We start from the raw sequence: 24,923 nt of genomic DNA, 5'->3' as shown, positions 1-24,923 counted from the left end.
AATACATGAGGCATTTGTCTGATTAATGACAAAAAATTCCTACGTGATTTAATGAAATGATTTATATCCATTTACTTACAGTTCTTCGGTCATTTCGGGATGTGCTGGCATCAGGTCTCAGGATCTCGATGACATACAAGTGCTTATTACTGGTTTTCCACATGTTTCCTTCTGAGTCTGTGAGGTATCCAAGGATCAACAGCCTGAACAGAAATTCATGAAGTCCTTTTTTTACCTGTAAGTATATAAAATATATTGAAAAACAGCAGCAACATATATTTCTATCGGCTTCATCGAATTAAATGAATAAATAAAGTAACTACCATGGTGGTGACATCAAAATGATAGACTGAAAGCTCCTTTTTCTTGTTGCTGTTGAGCAAGGACTGAAGGATGACATTTTCATCAATTCTTGGGTCAATTAACCTGATGCACTTCAGCTGCGAAGGCTTCTTGATGTTCTTCTTCAAGTTCTCATACATTCTTTTAATGTAAAGTGATTTTCCTAAAATGAATCACATAGATTATAATTCTGCATCTTACACATTTTGCAAAAAATATTTATATTTTACCAACTGACATGAATTCTGAAAACTAAGTAATTTAAATCCATTACTTGAATGCATACTCACCAACTCCTGATCTTTCTGAGGATACAATTCCCACACATTGTCTGTTTTTGAACACAGCAGCAGCACTGGATATGTCAGCTGGGACTGTAAAATGCCTAGCAAGGTATCGTTGAATAACGATTATTGGTTCTTGGGGATTCAAGTGCAATCTAAATTGACTAAAAGCTGAGGGAAGGTATGCATGTTCTCTATTAGAGCTGCAGACCAACACCAGCCTGTAATCATTTCTGCTCAGTGCATTTTGACGCTGAAAAAATTGCTCCACTTTGTAGCTCACTTCGTAGGTGAGTTGGTCCACATAGAGCATTGTGTATATCTTCTTTCCCCTGTAGCCAGCAGAAAGACAGCGCCTGAGGAAAAGTTCCACTTCTTCATAAGGAGTGGAAGAACTACAGAGGAGTACTTCATCGTAGGTTGGTAGAGGCTCATTCTTGCTTCTCATGTAAATTGAAATGCATGATATCAGAATTTCTTCAGAAGGGCAGATGATTAGATTTGGTCTTCCAGTAGCCAATCCATTTGGAAGTTCCCTCTGAATGTTCCTTGTTCTCTCATCCTGTAAATACCCATCACCCTCAATTTCACTGGGGCTGTTGGCCAAAATTTCAAGAAGATTTCCAAGACTACCGACATCAAGGGAGTCTGGCAGAAAATTCTTCATGTCTCGCATGTACGCATTCCAAATCACATCGAGCTTTTCCGATCCATTCGCATTACCCAAGAGATTCTCCAAGTCGTCAAACGTTGGGCATGGCTCCTCAGTACTATCATTTTCAATCACACTGGGGACTTCAACAAAAGTTTGGAAGTCTAAGTCATCAATTTGCTCAGGACCCTTCTTAATTGCTTCATACTGAAGCCTGTGCCAAGCCCGTCTTAAATCTGAAGTGGAGCAATCAGGTTTGATAAAGGAGAGCATCATAAGAACTTGATCTTCCATTTCGGTCAGATTGTTCTGGCTGAGCTGACGGCACATGTAGACTACTTGTTCTGCAGTGTAATAGTTTAAGTAGTAATGCTGAGATCTCTGCTTGGCCATAAAAATCTTCCAGAAGTGTAGGCACCTCTCGATTTTCTTACAGACTTTAGGCAACTGTTCTGTGACATCACCTTCCACCACGATGGCACTGACAACACTCCCTAAGTTGAAGTCCATTACAATGCATGCATCTTTACTTTTAGAGTTGATATTTGCCTCCCAATGCCTGAACAATGGATTTCCAGCAACAAACAAATCAATAAAAGCAGAGGCCAACCTCTGTACATTGGCAAAGACCTGGAAACAAGGAAGAAGTTAATTCAGGGATAATTACAATAGCATGGTGAAATATAACAGAATAAAACAGCTAAAAGCTGAAAGGTCACCTCTGCAAACTGATCGACTTCACACTGGCCTTGATCTCCTTTGCCAGACATTAGCATCAATTTATTCTGAAGATCCCTGAGGTCTTCAAGTGAATAAGTGCGTGTCTCATACCCCTCATCGTGCTCTTCCATAATTTGAAGCTTCAGAATATTTTCCAAGCATAACTGAAAAAAAGCAATATTCATGGGTTGATATTTCTGAAATATTATCTGTATCAATTAGACTATTCGATGATGATAAAGACAGCTAAAAATAAGCATTGTGCTAATCTGGCAAGTCATTGCTCCTGATGGAAACTTAGCTAAAATGTAGCTTAAGCAGTGTTTTGGAACCTAATAACTGGTTTTGTAGCGGGTCCAAGCTAGTTAGTTAGTAAGTTGCTGGATTATCAGCCAGGGGTGCGCTTCCCAAAGCCAACTATGGTCGTAAGTTCCGTCGTTACCAATAGAGTTCAATGAAAATTGCGAGCATAGTTGGCAAACAATGCTTTTGGGAAATGCACCCCTGGATGGGGACCGGCATGAGCTGGTAACCCATCTTGGTCTAGCAACTAATCAGCTGCCATTTTTGTCAAAAATCGGCATGACCACTTTTCACCCCACCTGATTTATACGAGCAAGGACCTTGATTATACTGACCAGGTCTCTAGTCCAGCTTGTCAATTGCCTAAACCTGCTTGGACTAACTAGAAAACTGATTTTCCCAGCAATGCCCCTGACAAAGAATGGTCAACCAGCTTGGACCAACTAGAAACCAGTTAGCATGTTCCAAAACACACAACAAGATTTTTTACTAAAATCTATTTATATTCATGAGTATTTCAAACTGTCTGTGTGTATGATCTGTGCAACATCTATTTGAACTCAAACAGTAATGACAAACCTTCTTTTGGTTTTGTGCACTGATAATGTAGATGCCGTTTGTGTTGATAGCTGATGCCAGAGATAGAGAGGACAGTTCCACTGACCCATGGCTATCCTTGACTGTCTTCAACCATTCAATGTGTCTTCCAGAGTCACACTGAAACAAAGAAAATGTTGATGAACAAAAATATAAACAATCTTGTTTTCTTCCTCGTCAAAGCTGGCTGATACTCTTACCAATTTTTTGGGGAGGTTGGGGTCATTGTCAAGTGCCTTCCAAAGTTTTTTCAGCATATCTTTAAAAAGCCTGAAGTCAGTCTCTGGCTTTAAATCATAGAGCATTGAGGAGTAGCCAAGAACTGCGTCATGAAAACAGGCCACGCGATCCACATCCAAATCATTCTCTCCAGCAGAGATGGAAGCCAAATCCACAAAGACTTTCAACTCATTGATGTCTGAAGTGATAAAGAGGAATAACATGTGCTTACAAAAGAGCATTCAAATTATAAAATCACATTCAATTACCAGTGCAAACACTTATTTGGTTACCTTCAAGAGCCTCTTTAACCCATATAACAAAATTCTTCCTGAGGCCAAGTTCCTGAAGGCACAGTCTACGGGAATCTGTGATGTCCACAAGCACAGTTTTTGCCTGCATCAACTCATTGTCAATGCTGTCAAGACGCTCTTGTTTAAAATCCACCTGTGTCTAAAGGGAAGAAAGCCTCATGGGTTAAACATATCCCTAACTTATTTTAATCAAAATGAATTTATTTAACAACAGGAAGCATATTGGCAAAAATTAGATGACTTACAGTAATAAGCAACTTCTCCAAGACTTGAAAGTCTCCTTGTAGGCAGAGCGTCTGTTTGACCAACATGACCACCTGAGCCGACTCTACTGCCAGATGAAGCTCATGGTACTGCTCGATCTGCAGGATTCTTGTCTGGACCCAACGCTGATCATCACTGAGATTTAGTTTGCAAATGATTGCAACTTCCTCTGCAAGTTCCTCATATTTTCCCTTGTAGGCCTTGAATGTTGCATCAACCTTTTCAAAAGTTATGCTACCGTCTTTGAGGGTTGTGTATATGTTTCTGTAGGAATCATGACATGATTCGAATATTTCTCTGTTAAGATCTTCGAGAGTGATATCCGATTCCTCCGATTCCTCTGCAAACTCTTTTGCCTCATTCACCCAACAAGATTTGAAAATGTAGCTGTCTTTATAGGTATTTAGGACCTCCGCCATAGATCGAACATCATCATCAAGCTCAAAGTAGGTGACTACTTGTGACACTGGAGAGGGGATTTGATTTAATGATTGAACGTCCATGAACTCATCCAGGTCCATCTCATCTATGACAATATGGTGTTTTTCTTCCAACCCTTCAAAATCAACTGTAAATCACAACAAATATTATAGTATTAACATCTCTCTATAAAAACAATCTGTTATTCTCAGGTGTTCAATAGACGGTGTTTACCAGTCACATGCTCCTCTAGACTGCGGCACATTGTAATGAGAGCATCCACCAATGCACTCTCATGCTTGATAGCCTTCACCTCCTCTTGTCTAGACTGAAGAAGCCTCTTCATGGCGTTGGTGTCCTTGTATTGTTCATTTTCACAAAAACATTCTGGAAAAACAGTAGGGTCATGTCATTATATGTCTTCGGGGTCATTATAGTATGTTAAACGGGTAAAATCTCATGTGTGAGGTATTTTACCTAAATTAAGCAGCTCAAAGAAGGCATTCCTCTTCTGCAGGATGAGATTGAGTAGCTTTATCTTAATTTTCCCTGTTACAAGATGATGTAAAATGCTTGTGAATAATGATGTTGCCATGGCTAATCTCTCTTTAGCTTCTTCAGAAAGCTTATCGATCAGTTTTTCATCAGCACCTGCAGCCAAAACATAAATAATATCTCCGTCATCATACTGTTTCAGTCTTTCAGTCCATTCTTTTTTAAATCTCTCCTCATTATTTGTGCAATGTCTTCATAATAATAGGGCCTGATAGCACCTGATAGGGCCATTATGGGAGGGTCTTTGTCTTTCTCAGGTGTGAAACACATCAATATTCCTGATGATTCACGCCTCACACCTTATTTTAGTGACAATTTTTTGGTTGTTTTTTCACAAACCACGCATAAATGTCATTATCTCAAAACTTTAAACTTTTACATACATGCTGCTGACATATTATTGTAGCAGAGTTTGAGCTCAATACAGTGTAATCAGACTTTAGCCATGAAAATGTCACAAGTAACAGAAATAAGCACAAATGTCAGAGCATGTCAGAACACCTCCAGGGCCCAGAAAACACCTCAGAACCCAGAGGGTTAAACATAGAATGACATGTGGATGGAAACCATATAATTACCATGAAGCTGAAAGATATTTTTGGCTGCTGTCCAGTCCAGAAGATGTTTGAGAACAGCTTCTTCTTGCTCCAGATATTTTCCTTTGTCATCTCTTGGCCAGGACTTTAGGATGATGGTGGACACAAGATTTCCAAATTTCCAGTTTATCCGTAATTTACTGAATCTCTCAAAAAGTTTACCCTCGGATTTAGCCTGTTAAAAAAAAAAAAAAAGTCTGTACAGTAAAATTACATTTGTACTGTATGTTTCCCATATGAAATCCTACACAAAAGCCAATATAACAACTATTTTAGTCTTATTACATGATATGCATATGTATATTGTTTTGTAGTGCTCTGGGTAAGAGAAATGTCTCTATCTATGTGCTATTAACAAAACTCTCATGTCATTCCAAAACCCAAGAAAAACATTATTTTAAAAGTAATTGAAAGTTGGTCAGGACTAGGTCTGATAAGCTCCTAAAAGCACCACAAAAAGTCATATAACTGGTCCATATGATCTGTACTTTATATTTATAGTCTTCTGACGCTTCTGAGGCCAACATTCAAACCATTATTCTTTGAAAATCTTGACAGCTGCCTTAGCCTAACCAGTATATTATTTAAAACTGATCTTGTTGTGTTCTACAGAAGAAAATCATATGTTTTTAGAATGACATGAGGGCGAGTAAAATATGACATAATTTTCATTTATTTAGTGAACCATTTCTTTAAACACTTCAAGCCAGCATGTATTCACTAAATAAATTCTGTGGGTACAAATAACTTTGGTGAAAAGATCAGACTGGACTTTGGTGTTTGGTCCTAATTTCATTTTATTAAATTTTAGAATGTATGTTTACTCAGTGCAAGACCCTTACCTGGCACATTGCGGTAACAGCCTGGAGAGCACACTTCTCTACGCTACCCACCAAAAAAGGCTGGGAGCCGTTAAGTTCCTCAATCTTTGAGCAATAAACCTCAATTTGATCGAGAGGATCTTCCTAACAAGAGTAAAAACAAATAGTTTTGCATATTACCAATACAGAAAGACAAGACACACATTGAAATATGTCAGTTGTACAGATCTAGTCTATACAGATCTATGTCTAGCCACATTTGTTGCAGTTCCACCAGAATCACTGTTGCTTACAATGTTCTGTCTCAAGTATGTTAGCAGATTATTTGCGTCTTTGTGATTTTTATTTATCTGACTGAGAAAATGTATGTTTTAGATTCTCACTTGTTTGTAAGAAAATGAAAGCAAATCATAAAAAAACATAAATAAAAATAATGGACCCAGATGTGTATACTGGAACGGTGTAATATTACCTGTAGATATTTCCCCTCAAAGTCTCGTGTAAAGGTTTCTTTCCATTCTTTAGTGAAGTCCTTACTCATGAAATCTATTGCAATTACGTTATTCCACATCTGTAAAGCAGAACAAAAAGCATCATTATAATAAACTATATAGATTCAGAGGGAATCTACCATTTTGCATGATCATACTTATTCTGCTTACCTCAATCTCTTTAGTGAAGCTGATAGCCGATAGAGAATAATAGGGATTGTTCAAAAGCCTGCCTTTGAAAGTTTGTCTGATCCATGCTCTCACAGTTTGCTTGGCATCATTGAGTAACGCAAGAGTCTTCTCAGGAAAAGCGTCTGTTTGTTGTGTTTTCTTAGGTTTGAACAAATATTCAGGCATATTGAGTCAATTTTATGTCTTTATGTCTTTTATGTTTGTAATCAGTAATTTAAAACAAAGATAATATGATCTTAGGATGGAATACCTGGGCAAATCCTGATACAGAGGCCACAAGATTCATGCAAGCAACAGGAGTATCAGTGAAATTTTGGGAATTAACTCCTTTGCAAACCTTCTCTAGAAGTTTGCAAGTTGCTTGTATGCACTGAATGCCATAAGCCTCATTCAGACAGCTGCAACAGTAATGAAAGCAAGTTAATCTAGAGACCCCCTGAGAAATTACCACATACAAGCCAATTAAATGTTTGAGAGTGGCCTGTTGATAATGAAATCAACATGAACTTATATTTTAACTCAATAATTTCTAACTCTAAATGGACGTAACATCAACCATGATTTGCTATTTTACTCAATACTGGAAAAAATGGCAAAATAACCATTTTCACCATTAAACTGGTTCTGGACCATCACTTAAAAGCATATAAATAAAATAATAATATTAATAATAACTCATTATATTTAAGCAGAGGTTACAACAGTGATAATTTATTTTTGGAGGTCTAATTTACCCCATTTGCTGCAAGGAGTTTATATATTAATAAGCTGATCAGTCACATGCCAATTACAGCTCAATTGATTGGCTCAAAAAAATAAAAATAAAATTATAATAATTACAAACACTCTCAAAACAGTGTTTTTGTATTTAAGGAAATGCAAACAAAAACCAGAACCCACACAGCATCCACAGATTTTGTTTTGTTTAGATTTTTTAAATTTGGCAAGTGTGTTCAAATTCTCAAATTTTCTAATTTGCTTGGGTCCCAATTATTGCCATTTGTGAAACATTTCAAAACCAAATCATTAAAAAATATAATAATTCCTGAGTTTATTCAGATATAGAAACAATTTCAGAAGGAAACAAACAGATTTTTCCCTAAATATTTGTAGAAGAACTTTACCTGTAACTTTGTTCGAGCAAGTGACTTTGAATGTGTGCCAGAGTCTCTGAAACACCCTAAGATAAAAATAATAATAATTAAATATACAAATCCCGAACTGCTGCCTTTTGTTCCTTTTGTTTGTCAAAGGTATATTGTATGCTAAAACTGTCATCTGTTTTGGTTTGTACAATATATGGTTATTTCTGGTGATGGCTTGATACTCACGGTGGAAGTGATGTAGTTTATTTCATTGGGGCATTTCATGGTGAAAAGATGCAGGATGTCCAGGAGCTCTACATGGATGATGGAGCTGCATTCGACCAACCCATCTACAGTCATCAGATACATCCAAGACCGGGCCAGCAGTCTGTCTACCTCAACCAAATGTCCATGTGTCTTCATGAGGTTCAATATCGACCTAAATTAGAGGGATTCAGTCAAAAATAAGAAACAAAAATTCCTGATACAATACTTTCCACTAAAACCTAAGTGAGTTAAACGTTTAATGGCAACTTGTTCTAAAAGTTCAAACATTCAATTCAAACATTTGGAAAATTACATTTGAACAGAGAGATTTAACACCTTCGATCTTGGCTTCCAATGGAAAGAACGTCAGATGATTTGAGTCCCTGCAGTCCAGCCCAGCTTTGCCCATATTGTGGGTTGATCTTGTTAAACACTGGCTCAAATGGTTTTGAAGATCCTTTGAGAAGGTGCAGTAGTGGAATTACGATGATCCATCTGGGCATGTTGGCAGATCTCACTCTATTGATCAGCGCTTCCACCATCTCAGACAAGCTGAAGAGGGAAGAAATGTTACAAGACATTTTAGATCATGCAGAAATGTGAAGCTTGTATATTTGTTGGAGCATTTGCATGAAAAAAAAAAAAATTTACATTTCACTGCTTTATAAGTGGACTTATATCTCTAACTGATTGTGGGTCTCTGTCTACTATTGTTTTTTGCAACCAAGTTTAGGCTTAGTTGTTGTGCTAGGTTTCCTGTCCTACTTCTTGTCTATAATAAAAAAATATATAATTCTCTTCTCCTTGGATCGCCACCTTACTATGGTGGAGAAGCGTGTGTGTCAGCTATGGCGTCAGGAGCTTCACTCCTGCTAGGTTTCCTGACAAAATGCAATCCAACAACGAACAGCAGAACTGCAGAGGATGACTTCTGTCAGATTAGCGGCACCAGAGGATGGTCCCCAACTGTCTTGACGCCACTGAACCCTGCTAACACTTGATGCAGAGAACTCAAATACAAATTTAAAACATCCTGGAGGCACCCTTTACTCTAACCTCTGGCACCTCATTGACTCCGTAATAGTCTGCACAAAAGACCACCCGAAGGATCTTGCACCACAGCAAGATGTCCAGTGTGCATGACTGCGCCTCCCTGCTGGACTGACCATCACCTTATTCATTCCATCCCGTCTATTTGACACAATTAAATGACACCACTTGCAAACAACAGTTCCAGGCAGTGTTCAGCACAGATATGTTAAAACACACAGGGGCATGTTCAAGTTCGCCATCATTACCTCAAGTATAAGTTGGACATACTTGAACACACTTCTGTCAGGAACACTATCGTCAAATACGATTGACAATTAGCATACAGTTAAGCATAGGCGGAATGGTTCTGTTCTGGGCAAGAACTCCCTGCCACCCATGCAGCCTAGCATAGATAAGAGCAGCAATAACCCCCCTTAGGGTAAACAGAACAGAACCAACATGAATGTATTGCAGATATCATTAATGTCAATATTTTAATGTACAACATAATTCGAGAATTTAGTCTGATTCAAGTCAAGTCACCTTCATTTAGATATAGATTGTTTCAAAGCAGCAAATATAGGAAATTAAAGTAACAGAGATTGTTTTGGCTTTACAGCAGCTCTAGAATAAAGTTATTGTCCAGCTAAACATCTTAACACCTGGGAGCACACAAGCGACTGATAGACTTGGCAAAGCTTTGTCTGAATGGGTACTACGCTCCTAAACAATGACCACTGGGCTGCAGAAGACAAGCATGAACTCGGAGATAACTACCAAAAAAAAATTAACTGAAGCAGAAGCTTCATCTGAAGCGGTTTTGTAGTACTGCAATTACATGCTGCAGAGCTCCATAACAGCACAATTTTAAAGGGATACTCCACTTTTTTTGGAAATAGGCTCATTTTACAACTCCCCCAGAGTTAAAAAGTTGAGTTTTACCGTTTTCGAATCCATTCAGCCGATCTCCGGGTCTGGGGGTCCCACTTTTAGCATAGCTTAGCATAATGAATTGAACCGGACAAGACCGTTAGCATCTTTCTCAAAAAAATGAACAAAGAGTTTCGATATTTTTCCTATTTAAAACTTGACTCTTCTGTAGTTACATCGTGTACTAAGACCGACGGAAAATGAAAAGTTGCGATTTTCTAGGCTGATATGGCTAGGAACTATACTCTCATTCCTGCGTAATAATCAAGAAACTTTGCTGCAGTACCATGGGTGAAGCAGGCGTAATGATATGACGCAGCACCTGATAATAGTCCCCAGCTCAGTAGCCTATTATCAGGCAGCATGCGCTGCGTCATATCATTACGCCTGCTGGACTCATGGTACTGACCATCATATGACAGTAAAAGAGCACACACAAACCTTATTCTAATATGGAATTGTATTGGAATGGTAAAGAGTGTTGGAACGTGACAGGAGGGCCTCCACTCAAGGAGACAATATGATGAACACGTCTAAGAATGTTCCACATGTGGTTGAAATACCATCATTGGCCTAGAAAGATAACATTCTGGAGTCAAGACTATAAAGGAGAAAGGATGCCCTCCCTTCACTGTCACTCTGCAGCCACTCTGTGTGACTGTACGACTGCTGGCCTTTTCTTGCAAGAAAATAAACCTCATCAAAGACTACTGTAAATGTTTGTCTCTTATTCAGTGATAGAATTCTCCCTGAAGGTTCTCGAGGCGACGGTAAAGCGACTCAAATTTGGCCCAGCCTCCCTCATAGTCATACCATCGACTAAGACATGGGCAACTAGAGTGGCTTGAATTTCATCTGAGACTGCTTGTCTTCTTGCCCTTCCTCCTCCTCCTTCTTATCCCTCCTCCATCTCTTCCTTCACGTCTTTCTGGATTCATTGTTCCAAAACTCAATAAACTGATTTGGGCCCTTTTATCTATCTATTGAAGGATCTGATTGATGCGTGTTCAATTTTGACTCTTAGTGTTTCCACCTGGGTAATTGTGTGCTAACTGAGCTAAAGCTGTTCTGATTTGAGTGAACAATATTGAATGCTAGTGCTTTCTAAATGACAACATGGTGTAGGCAATGAGAAATGAAGGGATTTGTGTGTAGAGTTTTGCAGTGACAGTTCAACAAATCTGACTCAAAACAGGGAATAGTGTTTATAGTTTAGGGAAATGGGTGTGCTTTTTGATAAATGGCATTATGGTTATGAAATTTTAGTTCAAAAGCCTGGTTATAGTGTTTAAGCAATTGAGAAAAACTATAATCAGAAGGATTACTTAATCCTTCTGATTAATTACTTCAAAGGCCTATCTTACAAATAAGGTGGTAAGGTAATGTACTTGTACATTTTCACTAAATACAGACCAATTTACACACAGTAATTAGACATGATGATAAGATAACTGTACTCACGTTTTTATTTCTGAGAATGATTCTGTTAAATCAGTCCAGAAGGACAGGAATTCTTCCTTAGGTAATTTGGGCAGGCAGAGGGCAGTGCAGAGACGAGAAAGAACTCCATTGTCTAATTCCAGACGATACTGTCTCCACACATACAGCATGATGAGGGCAGCCTTCAGTGGCTCCTTGATGAAAGAACCCTTTCCCTCGCTGTCCTTCTGTAGCTCTGGGGTCACCTGCTCCAGCATGAACTGCTTCAGAAGCCTGCTCACCTGATAGGATGAAAATAAGACGATATGTAAAGAATTTCAAGTTTACAATTGCATTTGAGCACTAGTTAATCTCTTTCAGTCTGCAGTCTTAAAGTAGGCCATGACATGAGGAATAACATTTTCTTTTATCTTTTGGCATATAGTCCTCCACACTGTGCAAAAACAGCATTTATTGAAACCAAGCAGCTAAAACTTTCCTGCAATTTATCACAATGTGACAGACATTTGCATCAGATCACCTCCACAACATCACTTCAATCTAGATTTTTATAGATTTTATAAAGATTAAGATGTGGGGGAAGATCGCTAGACGTTGTGCTGTCCGTGGATGTTGAACATTACACCCTTTCTACAGCGGACATGAGTAGCATGGCACGTCACATCAAAAACAAATGAAGAGTTCAGATGCAAAAGCCTCTAAGTGCCATCTGAAATTTTCTTCTAGAATGATCCTTTTTATCAAGCTCGTATATTTAAGTTCAGTAATTTCACTTAATTGGCAATGCAAATGACCTATTATTTGTCATTTAAGTGAAATTACTAAACTTAAATATACGAGCTCGATAAAAATTATCATTCTAGACGAAAATTTCAGATGGCACTTAGAGGCTTTTGCATCTGAACTCTTCAAATAGAACCCATTGAAGACTCAAATCTCATCATTTAATATTGTTTTTAGTATTATTATTACTTTTTATTAATATTCATAATCAGTAGTATTATGTATCCGTTTTATACTTTTTATATACATTCATAATCATTTGTAATCATTGTATTTTGTGAAGATGTGGGAGAGAGAGACTTTGAGACTTTGTGTGCTGAGTTAGAGACTGAAAAGTATATGCAGTGTTTTCACAAGCATAGCATAAGGATATACATTCCAACGTTAATGGAAACCATATGTTCCTCTGCTTAATGTATGTGTTCCTATGGTGATGTAGTTTTTTCTTGGTCCAGTAGTATAAAGACTGAGCTCTTTTGTCCGAAAATCAGGAAGAGATGGAAAGGCTGCTGAATGAAGATATCTGTTTGGTCCATTGTCTCTTCCTCCTATGTCTTATATAAAATAAATAAATAAGAGATCTCTTGGCAAAATTACTGGTGTCTGTTTCCATGAAATCAAACAACAGGGGAAAGCAAGATTTTTAAATCTACACCATTATCATCAATAACATTATCTTTTTAGTATTAGATGATTTGTTAATAGCATTTAATAGATTACACCTTCAATAAAACATTTTAATGCACGTTTTTGCTTAAAAATATTGAATCATTTTGCAAAGCAATTGGTTCAATAGATTCAAAGCTTCAAAAAGCTTTGTTTCTCCCATCACTACTGTAATGTATGAATGTGTTCAGTGTATGCGGAGATGCACATAGTTAACTTACATCTTTTTCACCGTAATCGAGCGAGTACCACTTTTTCTCTTTCTCCTCGAATACAAAAGGGTTTGCATAGACTTCAAAAAATTGTCTGAGTTGACTGAAGAAGCTGCTGAGGTTGATTTTGCTCCAGTTTCTCAGGAGGTCAAAGATAGTTCCCAGCATGACTGTACCAGCGATTTCTCTTCCCTCTATTACACCTTTCCTTTGATCAGACCAAAAGACTTCTTTCAACCGTTTCACCTTAGATGGTTCTGCGCAGATTATATCGTCATACTGATGCCATTCCCCTGCAATATACCACAAGAACAAATTAAGTCTGGTTTAAAAAAAAAAAACATTAAACTTGAATGTAGACTTTTAATGAGCTTCACCTACCTTCATTATTTAGGAGAGCTGGTTTGACAAACAGGCATCTGTTGGTGGTTTCTTTTGCATCTAGTTTGTAGATGTATTCATACTCATACTTCTGCTTTTTTTCTTTATAGATAACATACTTGTATGGGATGGACACAGCTTCTGCACTGTTCTTTTTGCATACAAATTTCCCTTCAACAAGAAATCCATGCTCTTCAAGATCCCTGAAACGAAACCGTTTTCAAGCACCTGGGTATAGTAAGACATGATTAATAATTGGTCCAGAAAATCCTTACTTACCGTGACACCGACAGTTCAACCAGATCCTTTTCCCAGTCACTCATGCGACCACCAGCCCTTATGAAGACACGATCCTCTTCTAAGTTAAACTTGAAGTCTTTTGACAGGACTGCATGAAAGTAAATGGTAAGTCTGTCACTGGAACTTATATGCTGAGTTGGTGTTGGATTTCTGCAATTCAAAAATATTGATAAGATCAGTGTTGTCAAGGCATCAACATTTCAGTAGTCAGTACCAGTAAAACTGCATTAATTTCGGTACCAATTTTGATACCATAGCAAAAAACTGTATGAAAATAAAAAATATTCAATAAAAAAAATAATGATAATGCTAACAACATTAGCATGTAGCCTAGCATGTAATATTTTTAATTTATGTAAACACTGCTTTAAAAAGGTCAAGTGAAAAGGCATTTACTTAAACCTATTAGGCCAACAGATTTGTTTTTTTTCTCCACAGTGTTGCTGTGGCAGGTCTATCTGCACATTTATTTTGACATTTCAGATTTTTTGTTTCGCTTAGTCCGTTGCGATGTAAATCATCACAATTTTGTAAGTGCTACTTGCAATATTAATTTTGTGGTTTCCAACCCAAAACTTTGCATTGTGTATGTGGCTGTTGGTCAAGCACAAACTGTGAATGGGAAGTGAGTAAAGAGTGCTCCCTTTATAATCACTGAAGCTGTCAATCACTTTGGTTCAGCATGTGCTCACGGACCAAATTCTGCATTCTTGCGAAAACTCCACTCTTTAGTTAAAGAAGTAGACTACAATGCAAAATAAATCTCTTACAGTAGCTAAAAGTCTACATAGCCCAGGTTTTTGATATTAGAAATGAATCAAGAAAAGTCGTCAGTTATTACACGGCTCTGTGAAATACTTGATTCTGATTGGTTAATCGCGCCATACAGTGGTATATTATTCCCAGATAACAACTGCTGAAAACAGAAACACAGGCTCATCCGGGTCACTGAAGTCAGCAGCGCTATTTGTTTGCTAGGAACGGGTTTTCTTCGTGGAAGTTGTGTGTTTAGAGAGCTAATAAAGTTTTAAAATTCAGTCATATCAATATTTTATGTACAGTTATTTCATTATGCCATCCAGTATCGTGGACTCGCTCTCTCTTGTTTCATACAAACGCAGCGGCGGCCATTTTGTGACTAGTGTTTTGTACACTGTTGGATTATGAGATACAAACAGGTGTGATTTTAAAACAGTTTAATCTGAAATCAATATCTCTTATCCCCATAATTATTTATGTGGTGAAATGCTGTGTAATAAGTGTTATGATTGTACCATATCTCTTAAAAGTCCGTCTAGTTTGAACTTGCCGCTGAAACGGCTCTCTCCGCACAAGCTTTGCGTTTTAAAGACCTAATAAAATATTTAAACTCAGATCAATATATGCGTCTAATTATTTACTTATGTGGCAAGTAGCCGTGTAATAAGTGGGATAATAACAACCGGCTGGATGTATATCGCAGAATAAACCCCCTTCACAGAGTGATAAAAGAAAAACACATCTGACTGGCCACTGCGTTCATGCACTCGACACGTCTGTGATTCGTTGCTCACAACGCTGCAAAAACCCGTAGTAAAGAGAAAGTTTGACAACCTTTTGACAAAACTAGATAAGATAATCCAGGAAAACAAATTGCTATGAAGAAGAACATTCACCACACAATAGATCTTAGTAAGGTTATCGCCATATTTCTTTTTTGACAGGAATGAAAACAAGGCTGTGAGAAACAGAAGTACAGTGTGTTTAAAAGATTATAGTCAGGGCAAATGGTCTGGTTCTGATGGAAACCTGGAGATGCTGCTCGGTGCTCACACTTTTACACGGCACACTTATCCTACAAGCTGTCGTCATCACATCACTTAAAGCTCACTTCAAGTACTTTGATACCACAGAAAAAACTAAAAAACGCGCATATGTTTACCTATGATCACGCGCGTGAACTCGACAATCGACTACTTTGGACTTCAACCGAAAACAGGGTGTAAATACAGGTATGAGCGCTGGCCGAATTAACTTCATTTTTCTTCATATCTTTCACATCTACTGTAGTCAGATTCACCCTGTTAACTCTAAAGGAATCACTCATATTGGCTGGGCACTTGTAATGACACATCAAGAATGTTAAGAGGGTAAAAGCAGGTTTAAAATATGCCCCATTGAAGTCAACAGAGTGCAAATTTTAAAAAGAGGATAACACGGTGTAGGCAACACCGATTTTTGTCGTTGTTCTCTGTATTGACAGCACTCCAAATTTACTAAAAAATTAGCTCAATGTTAAAATTGACCGGAGTTCTCCTTTAAGTCTAACCGTATAGTATTCAGGCACAGAAATATAATTATTAGGCCTAAATGTAAAATAACACTTAATTTCTCACTGTAGAAATTAAATATGAGTTCATCTTTGTTAAAGCTGTATTTCATTTATTAACATTAATGACACAGACGTCAGCAGGAATATTAGGCTGCCGTCACTTTAAGACCGAATGCACGGACCAAATATACTGACACACATCCGGTTTCTTTCTCACTTATGACATAACCAAGAGAATACTTGCCGAGATGGGTGTTTTGACAATTTTGAGTGTATTAAACTTAGCAGTTTAACAAGCGTGCCGAACTGTGGGGCCTGGTCCGTAATAATTAATGAACACACTTAACATCATGGCTGCTATCTTACCAGAGAAATCCTACTCCAGTAATGCCTGGCTCACACTACAGGAGTTTTAAAATCCTAACTGATTTTGAAATCTGGTTGCAGCACACACTTAAGGAGAATCTTTGCAGATTTTCTTACCTCAAATCTTAAACATGCTCATACTTCAAGATTTGAAATTCGCGGCGCATCACACACTACAAAATGTTACTAAGATTATCGTGCCAGAGGAAGCGCCTCACGTGATCTACGCAGCAGATCGGAAGCGGGAAAGCGTAAAACAAAATGGATACTTTAACACGAAAACTTGCTGTATCAATAATAATCGTTTGTTGTGAGAAAAACCAAAAGCGGAAGAATAAACGAGTGTGGATGAGAAAATGGTTGGGGAGACGGGCTCAACATGGATTGTCAGTTCTTTAGTGAGAAATGCAGGTAAGAATTTAATTGACCTTAATACTATTGTAGTGTGCTAGAATTTTTACCGTTATAATATTGGCTGCCTAGGTCAAAAGCAATATTGGCACCTATTACAGTGTAGATCTGGGCTGTAAAATGAAAATACAATTGGTGCTATTTGGAAGAAATGTGTCTACTGGTAACGTTACGTTAAACAATGGTTTGCCGTCTGCGCTCGCGCGCTCTCTCTCTCACAAACAGTCCCCTCTCTCTCACACACACACACAAACAATCCCCTCTCTCTCTCTGTCTCACACACACACACACACACACACACACACACACTCACACTCCTCTCTCTTTCACACTAACGTTATCTAAACGTTGTATAGGCAGTCATGTTGTTGCCACATTTCAACAAGTCGCTCCTCTATCTCCGAAGTCCAACAGATCCGTGTTGCAGGTTTCGCGGTCGCCATTTCGAAATGTCCGTCACTTCCGTCTAGTCGTAGACTTGTTTCCTATTGGCTATTGTGACAGTACTGACGTAATCACAATCTTGCTCATCCCGATAAATATCAAACATGTTTGATATGATCGGGGCGAGCCCGATTTGTGTGAGAGCAGATCGGGAGGGGCAAGATTCGATCTGTGAACGCCTCACATTACCAAATAATCTGCGCCGAACATCGGAACCGATCGAGGTCCTCGACAAGATTTTTTCTCAGATTCTCGGGAGGGGTAAATCGGGCATAAATCGGCCTAAAACTCCTGTAGTGTGAGCCAGGCATAAGTGAACGTGTCCCTGTCCCCCAAAATGTTGGTACTCAAAAGTGCTTCCCTCTAGGGGTGGGCGATATGGTAAAAATATCATATCACGATTTTTTTCAGGAAAATCACGATTAACGATTTTATCACGATTCTTTTTTATATTGGTTTAACTATTTTGTGACTGAGTATTACAGCCAAACTAATGTCCATATTTTAAAAACAAAGCCTTAGGTAACAAAATATAAAATAAAAAAGAATGGCAGACAGGGGCGAAGATAAAAAATATTTGTCATTATTTTCTTTGTTATTAAATATTAAGATCAAAGATACACATTACACACACAACTTAATATACAAATTAAATAAACAGTGCTTTATGTTTTCAGCTACAGTAGGTGTATTTAACAGTAGCATTGAAGAAAGTAATTAAATGAACAAATATGAAAATAAAACAAAACATAGACTTCACTGTATAAATTATAAATTGATACTTATTAAAGCTACTATTAAAGTTATCAGTCAAGAGCAGTGAGTGATTTTCTCTTTGCATTTTGTTGTTTTATTAACAATAAAGGGATAGTTCTCCTAAAAATTCAAATTGTCATAATTTACTCTCTCAAGTTGTTTTAAACTCGAATAAGTTTCTTTCTTCTGTTGAAAATAAAAGTTATTTGGAAGAATGTGACTTCCAGTATATTTTTCTCCTATGGAAGTCAATGGGGACCAGCTACTGTTTGTATAGCCACATTCTTCAAAATATTAATATTAGAAAAATATTAGAAGGAAATTAATACAGGCTTGTAACAACATTATAGTGCGTAAATAATGAGATCATTTTTATTTTTGGGTGAACTACCCCTTTAAGGACAAGCGGCAGCGTGTTTACTATACACAGGTTTTTGAGCCGTTTCCGCTCTACATCCTAAACTCCTCCCATCGATGCAATCCACTTCCGTTCTGGCGGGCTTGGTTTGTTTTGCTAGCTAGCTCCGTTGTGCCGACAAAGCACTGATATCGCAGTGACAAAAAGGATATAACAATTACAACATGAAGAAAAGTGGTTCGGGAACGACGTGTGCGGTAGTTGGTTGCAAACACTCGAGAAAGCACCTGAACGAGTGGTTAGATAGAGAGTGCTACGACCACAAACCAGCTACGAAGATGTCCATGCGCTCCATTGTTTAATTTTTTTTTACTATTCTCTTATAGATTCCTGATAGCACTGTGTGGAAAAAGTATTCATATGCTTTTTCGGCAAAAAACTGTACTTTTTATGTAATTTATGTAATAAATGGAACCTTATTGTAAAGTGTTACCGATTAGTTATACATCGATTCAGACGTCTCGTGAGTTCAGTGTTGGAAAGATCAGTTGTTTTAACCAGTATTAATAATTAATAACAAGAATGCCGAGAAACTGGCTTCTTTTATAAACAATCTTATTGAATAATTGCCCTTTTAATTCATTTTCTTTTGAATATGTAAATGCCATTATAACATGCTCCATGTTCTTGTGTTCTTTTTTTTCTTCTTTTTCTAGGGTGTGCACTGTTAGTTCGTAGAAAGACTTTTACATTGTACCTGATTTGTTTGTATTTGCTTCGTTAATTTAAAAAAAAAAAATTTAACTATTCATTAAAATGAATCGGTTCAAAGGAGTCATTAGTTCGCGAATTGTGTGATTATCCCAGCAGTAGGGACATGGATATCCCACAAGGTTTGTGTCAACACAGAAAACATTACATCACTGGATAGGTTTTTACGTTTATTAAGAGTGTGATTTTTATGGCAGCTGAATGTGCGGAACGCATTTCAGAGAAGATAAGGCAACGTATTTTAGCACAATTCACACCCAGCGGTAATTCAGGGAAAAAAAGCGCTCCACATGCAACTTGGTCTTCCGACCTTTTACCATCATGTCGTTTTATTTTGATTAATATGCGCGCGGGAGAGAGAGCAAGACAGTTAGTTTGGAGACGGTGAGTCTTGTTTACGTTTACACTTTAGCCTGGCTCCGAAGAGAAAGAGTGCGCGCGCGCGACCGGGTCTCTCTGCTCGTTCTTTCAGTTAAACATGCGAATTCAATTCCCACCCCTACCTATGATGTAGTTCAGATACCAACAATAAAAAAGACATAGGCCTAGGCTACAATGGTCAAATAATCGCTGTTTACACCGGCAGACGCTGCGCAAACCACTTCCGGCGGAAATTAAGTGCATTTGTGTACAGTTATGGCGCCGCCCGTGATTTGGCGCGTTAACTTGTGTATTGCTACTGTCTCTTTAAGAGCTGCACTCGACGCGTCTAATATACACACATTTGACAAGCAGATTTTCTCTCAATTTTCTCAAGTTTGCTGTCACTTTAGACATCACCGACTTTGTTTATGTAAACCTTGTGTGTATTTGACAGTATTAGCACAATAAGACTCGAAAGATAACTTAGTCCAGTATCAAGGCGCTGGTAGACAGGCTTTTAGTGCATGTGAGCTTCACATGTACGCGCTGAGAAACGCACACGTTAGAACAGCGCATCAGAATTAAATGTTTAACCGACAAGGCATTAAAGCACATGCAAATTATGAACTTTTGTGAACTGTAGTGTCCCGTTCCGCTGCGTTAACATTTGATCTGAATATACGTCGCGTTGTTCAGTATGTTGGGACAGAGGCGCCAGAACAGCAACTGAGAATGCGCGATACTACGATATTTCTTCAAAAGCAGATCGTGGAGACATTTTAATCGTCCACGATAAAAAATCGTCATATCGCACACCCCTACTTCCCTCCACAATTTTCTACTGCACACCATTTATTTTAACCACGTATGTGCACCTGCGCACCAGTTATTTACATTTAATGATTTAGCAGACGCTTTTATCCAAAGCGACTTACAAATGAGGAGAGCAATAGAAGCAATTAAACTAAGAATAGGACAACAATATGCAAGTGCTGTGACCCTTACGCAGTCTACGTAACTGTTATGTGCACACCAGGGGCCGGTTTCACAAAGATAGACTTTGACTATGGCTTAGATATAGTAGATAGTCAGACTTCAGATAGACATCTAAATCAGACCGTTGCACAAAGCACTTAAGACTCTGACTATCTTAAGTAGGACTACACTGCAATGCATTCTGGGTAAAATAAGACACTTTTCAAAACAAAAAAACATGGCGGATCGAGTAAGCGCATTCAACCACTCAGTGCAGTTTACCCCAGCGGAAGATGTGTGTTTGTTGGAGGAGTGTAACAGTTACAAGGACATTTTACTTAGCGGAGAATGTAGTAGCAAGAAGAAATGTTTAAATTATGAGCCATTTTCCCTTTTCTTTTGGCTGTTTGTAATGTAACTGATTGTTACTGCTGGTTGCCAAGGTAACCTAGAGTCTTAGACCTGGTTAGTTAGCCTGGGGGTAAGGTATCACATTTTTTTGGTCTAAATTAAGTCAGTCTTTATTCTTGTGAAACAGTCTAACTTGCATTAGACTAGTCTATGAGCACATTTTAGACTTGTCTAACACTATATAGACCGGTCTAAAATAGCTTTGTGAAACTGGCCCCTGGTTATACTGTTTTTTAGCTTCTTGCCAATTGTACAGCTGACACTTTCCAAAAAATTTTTAAGCAGGCAAAAACTCCATAAAACAGTTGTGAAAGTTATCCCAGTCAGTGTATTGAATTTTACACGGATGAAAAAGGGTTGAATCTGCATACCTTTTTGAAGGCGCTTCATTCTGACTTTTTGTATTGCCACTTTCACTGTTTTTGTGGTTGGCAGCAGAATCTTTCTTCCCATGGGGAGACTGCTGCTGCTTCTGCTCCGCCTTCACTGCTGAATCTCCACTGGATCCGTCATTCTTCTAAATGCAAAATAAACAGAAAGAGTCAACATTTCCTACCTACAGTGTGCAAACTCAGTATGTCAGTTTGGTCTAAGAATCAAATTTGGGCTCTCTGAGATTATCAGCGCCTGATTAGCCAATGATTTAGATCTTTCTTGGGCCAGTTCCCAAATTTACTGACACCCTTGTAAAAGGACAGAACGCATGTTACCTTGAGTACACTCTCCGAGCCAAACACTATTTTCTGTGATGACTCCTGTGGTTCCTCATTCAGATTTCTGTAATTGAAGTATAAAAGTACAAAGTATATTACTGTCATTAAAAAAAAAAGAAAAAAGAGGCATTTATCAAAATTCATTAAATGATTTGGCATACTTTTTTGAATGTGATACATTCTGAATGTCTGTATTGGTTTCTGTCTCCCCACTTTCATTGTGTTTCTCAGATTGTGTTTTCTTCTGGTCAGAATGAGTTGAACGCTGCTTCTCACTCTGCTCAACCTTCACTCCTGAATCTCCACCGGAACCTTGATTCTTCTAAACGCAAAATAAACACAAAATGTCATAATTTCACTCCATGTTTGTAATTTCTAGTAACAGACCAAACATATATAATGTATATTGTTATATATATATATATATATATATATATATATATATATTCATTCATATTATATACAATATATATTCATCTTTGAGGTTTACATTTTCTTTTTGCAAATATACATATTTATATACAGTATGTATGCCTTATTACACGGCTCTGTGGAAAACTTGATTCTGATTGGTCAATTGTGCCATCCAGTGTCATGTTAAGTAAGGTATAATGTACATCCAGCCGGTTGTTATCGCTGAATAATCCCAACAGGGTGATCAGGACGTGAAGCGGAGGGGTCCTGCATCACACTGAAGGGGTTTATTCTGAGATAACAACCGGCTGGATGTACATTATCCCGCTTATTACACGAATACTTGCCACATAAGTAAATAATTAGACATTAAGTATTGATCTGAGTTTAAATATTTTACTGATAAACTATTTGACTAAAATCGTCAGATCAGCACGGACAACACGTTTCTGTGCGAATGTGTGTATATGTGTGCGTTTGAGTGGGAGAGAAAGCAGGAGAAATAGAGTATGTGCTTTTCCATAATAAATAATAAATGCATAATATAAACTTTCAATATAAACGTCCTGACTCACTCATAAAGACAGTCTTTGCCACCATCTAATGGTTTAATTGAATAATGTAACTTTTAAAGTGGAAATCACAATCAGACCTGGAAAAGGCTCTCAGCCAATCAGAATTGAGAATGAGAACAAACAAAAAAATATATATGACATTTTTGTTTACCTTGGTTTTACTCTGTGGGCCAGATGCCACTTCCTGTGATGGCTTCTGTGGTTCATTCTTCTGATTTCTGTCATTTTAAAGTAAAAGTATACATTATTATTTGACATTTGACATAAAAAAAAAATGACATGAAAAACCCATTTTAAAAAGGAGACAAATAAGCATTTATCAAAATACATCAAAGGCTCTGTCATACTTTTTGGTTTTAGATGAAACTTGCTGAACTCCTTTATTGGTTTCTGTTTCCCCACTTTCATTGTGTTTGTCAGATTCAGCAGACTTCTGCTTCTCACTCATCACTGAATCTCCACTGGAACCTGGATTCTTCTAAACGCAAAATAAACACAATGTCATCGTTTAACTCCATGTTTGCCATTTCCAGTGACAGACCAAATACATCAGTCTGGCCAAAGAATCAACTAACATTTGGGCTCGTTTAGCTGATAACCATGTCTGATTTATATACACATTTATATTTATATAAAAAAAAAAATTTGTAATTTTTTTTATATATATATATATATATTATAATTTTTGTTTACCTTGGATTTACTCTGTTGGCCAAATACCATTTCCTGTGATGGTTTCTGTGGTTCATTCTTCTGATTTCTGTCATTTCTAAAGTCAAAGTATACAGTATTATTTGACATTTCAATGAAAAAAGCAGCATTTATCAAAATACAAAGGCTTTTCCATACTTTTTTGTTTTAACAGGCTGAATCCCTTTATTGGTTTCTGCTTCCCCACTGTCAGTGCGTTTCTCAGACGCTGTATTCTTCTGTTGACTGGACGGTTCCTCATCCTGACGGTCCGTCTCCATCTGACTGCTCTTTGTGTTGGCATTCTGGTCCATGTTGGCATTCTGATCGAGAGCAGTGGATTTACTCTTCTTCTGTCCTGTTTTCTTTTTCTCTGTGTGCTGATCTACTTCTTCTGACACTGGTGGAGAAGCGCTGGTGCTGATCATCTCTTCAGTCGCTCCACTACTATCAGACCGAGCTCTCCCAGAGACGCCAGTGGTGTGGGTCTCAGGCGGGCTCAGGTGAGAGGAGGACTCGGCTGCTTTAGGCATGTCCTCTACAGTGCAGTAAGAGCCATCACTGTCAGAAGAGTGGTCTTCCTCCATCTTCTTCTCTTTCTTCTCGTTATCAGTCAGAGATATATCAGAGAGCTCAGAGGTCAGAGACGAAGGCTCCTCCGCAACACCAGCTTTTTTCTTCTTTTTCTTTCTTTTCTGTAGGAGCACGACGAAGAAAAATAATTAATCACCAACAACACAACCTCAGAATAAAACCTCCTTGCACACTGAATCTGACATTTTCGTATGTTTTTTCGTATTCGTGGTTCGGTGGCTCTGAATTGTCAAAACTCCTCTCAAAATGCTTGAGATATGGATGCGAAAAACACAGAAAATCGAGCCCGATCCCAATTTTTTTATGACGGACAAAAGTTTCGGAGGAGTAAACGTGATTGACACAACGTGAGGTTGTGTTTATTTTTTAAACGTGAAAATTTCGGACTAGGTGTGCAAGGACCTTAAGAAGAAAATAACTTAATCCAGGACTATTTAAATGTTAACTTGATTTTCATCTCCGGCACCTTTTTCTTCGGGCTCGGGAGGGCATCTTCATTCGGACGCTTGGGAGAAACATTGGCATTCTGGAGATCCAGCGCTTCAGACTCAGGTCTGAGATCAGTCATTGCTGCATCTGTGTCAATGTTTGAGGATGAGTGAGACTCGTCTGGTGCCTTGGCTGATAAACACAAAAGCAAAGGTCACACACACATACACACACACACTCTGAATAAAACTACTGGTATCCTCTTATGAAGGCTTTCTGAACTGAACTGAGCTGGATGATGACATTACTGTTTTCTCCAGAGCGGCTAAATATATAAATGAACTAAATGAATAACTTTTTTACAACAAAAATTAACCATCACTGAACTTACTTAAGCTGGACTGTGACAAACTCTGTTGCATTATTCTCCTGTTATCTCTGTAAAGCAGCTTTGAGACACTCTGTATTGTAAAAAG

The 24,923-nt window shown here is 38.0% G+C and overlaps 1 protein-coding gene across 2 annotated transcripts in view; it reads right to left on the bottom strand.

Moving 5' to 3' along the window:
- The window catches only part of LOC309509723 (E3 ubiquitin-protein ligase rnf213-alpha), a 78,547-nt gene that overhangs the window by 49,638 nt on the left and 3,986 nt on the right, over positions 1 to 24,923 (bottom strand). For both annotated transcript variants that reach the window (XM_082184541.1, XM_082184540.1), the window contains exons 3-32: positions 24,485 to 24,639; positions 23,584 to 24,119; positions 23,428 to 23,503; positions 23,082 to 23,212; positions 22,886 to 22,952; positions 21,907 to 22,067; positions 21,743 to 21,809; positions 21,404 to 21,549; positions 13,846 to 14,016; positions 13,567 to 13,769; positions 13,195 to 13,478; positions 11,546 to 11,805; positions 8,459 to 8,674; positions 8,102 to 8,294; positions 7,895 to 7,950; positions 7,021 to 7,168; positions 6,750 to 6,908; positions 6,560 to 6,658; positions 6,109 to 6,231; positions 5,249 to 5,441; positions 4,593 to 4,766; positions 4,350 to 4,502; positions 3,677 to 4,263; positions 3,411 to 3,570; positions 3,099 to 3,316; positions 2,881 to 3,018; positions 1,998 to 2,162; positions 633 to 1,908; positions 324 to 505; positions 80 to 235 (exon numbers count right to left, since the gene is read on the bottom strand). In XM_082184541.1, the coding sequence (XP_082040667.1) occupies positions 80 to 235; positions 324 to 505; positions 633 to 1,908; positions 1,998 to 2,162; positions 2,881 to 3,018; positions 3,099 to 3,316; positions 3,411 to 3,570; positions 3,677 to 4,263; positions 4,350 to 4,502; positions 4,593 to 4,766; positions 5,249 to 5,441; positions 6,109 to 6,231; positions 6,560 to 6,658; positions 6,750 to 6,908; positions 7,021 to 7,168; positions 7,895 to 7,950; positions 8,102 to 8,294; positions 8,459 to 8,674; positions 11,546 to 11,805; positions 13,195 to 13,478; positions 13,567 to 13,769; positions 13,846 to 14,016; positions 21,404 to 21,549; positions 21,743 to 21,809; positions 21,907 to 22,067; positions 22,886 to 22,952; positions 23,082 to 23,212; positions 23,428 to 23,503; positions 23,584 to 24,119; positions 24,485 to 24,639 (6,653 nt within the window). The remainder of the gene's footprint in view (positions 1 to 79; positions 236 to 323; positions 506 to 632; positions 1,909 to 1,997; positions 2,163 to 2,880; positions 3,019 to 3,098; positions 3,317 to 3,410; positions 3,571 to 3,676; positions 4,264 to 4,349; positions 4,503 to 4,592; positions 4,767 to 5,248; positions 5,442 to 6,108; positions 6,232 to 6,559; positions 6,659 to 6,749; positions 6,909 to 7,020; positions 7,169 to 7,894; positions 7,951 to 8,101; positions 8,295 to 8,458; positions 8,675 to 11,545; positions 11,806 to 13,194; positions 13,479 to 13,566; positions 13,770 to 13,845; positions 14,017 to 21,403; positions 21,550 to 21,742; positions 21,810 to 21,906; positions 22,068 to 22,885; positions 22,953 to 23,081; positions 23,213 to 23,427; positions 23,504 to 23,583; positions 24,120 to 24,484; positions 24,640 to 24,923) is intronic.

Source organism: Leuciscus leuciscus (assembly GCF_965113295.1).
Source record: "Leuciscus leuciscus genome assembly, chromosome: 1".
Lineage (NCBI taxonomy): Eukaryota > Metazoa > Chordata > Actinopteri > Cypriniformes > Leuciscidae > Leuciscus > Leuciscus leuciscus.
The sequence above is the reverse complement of the archived record's forward strand: the minus strand, read 5'-3'. Positions and strand labels throughout refer to the sequence as shown.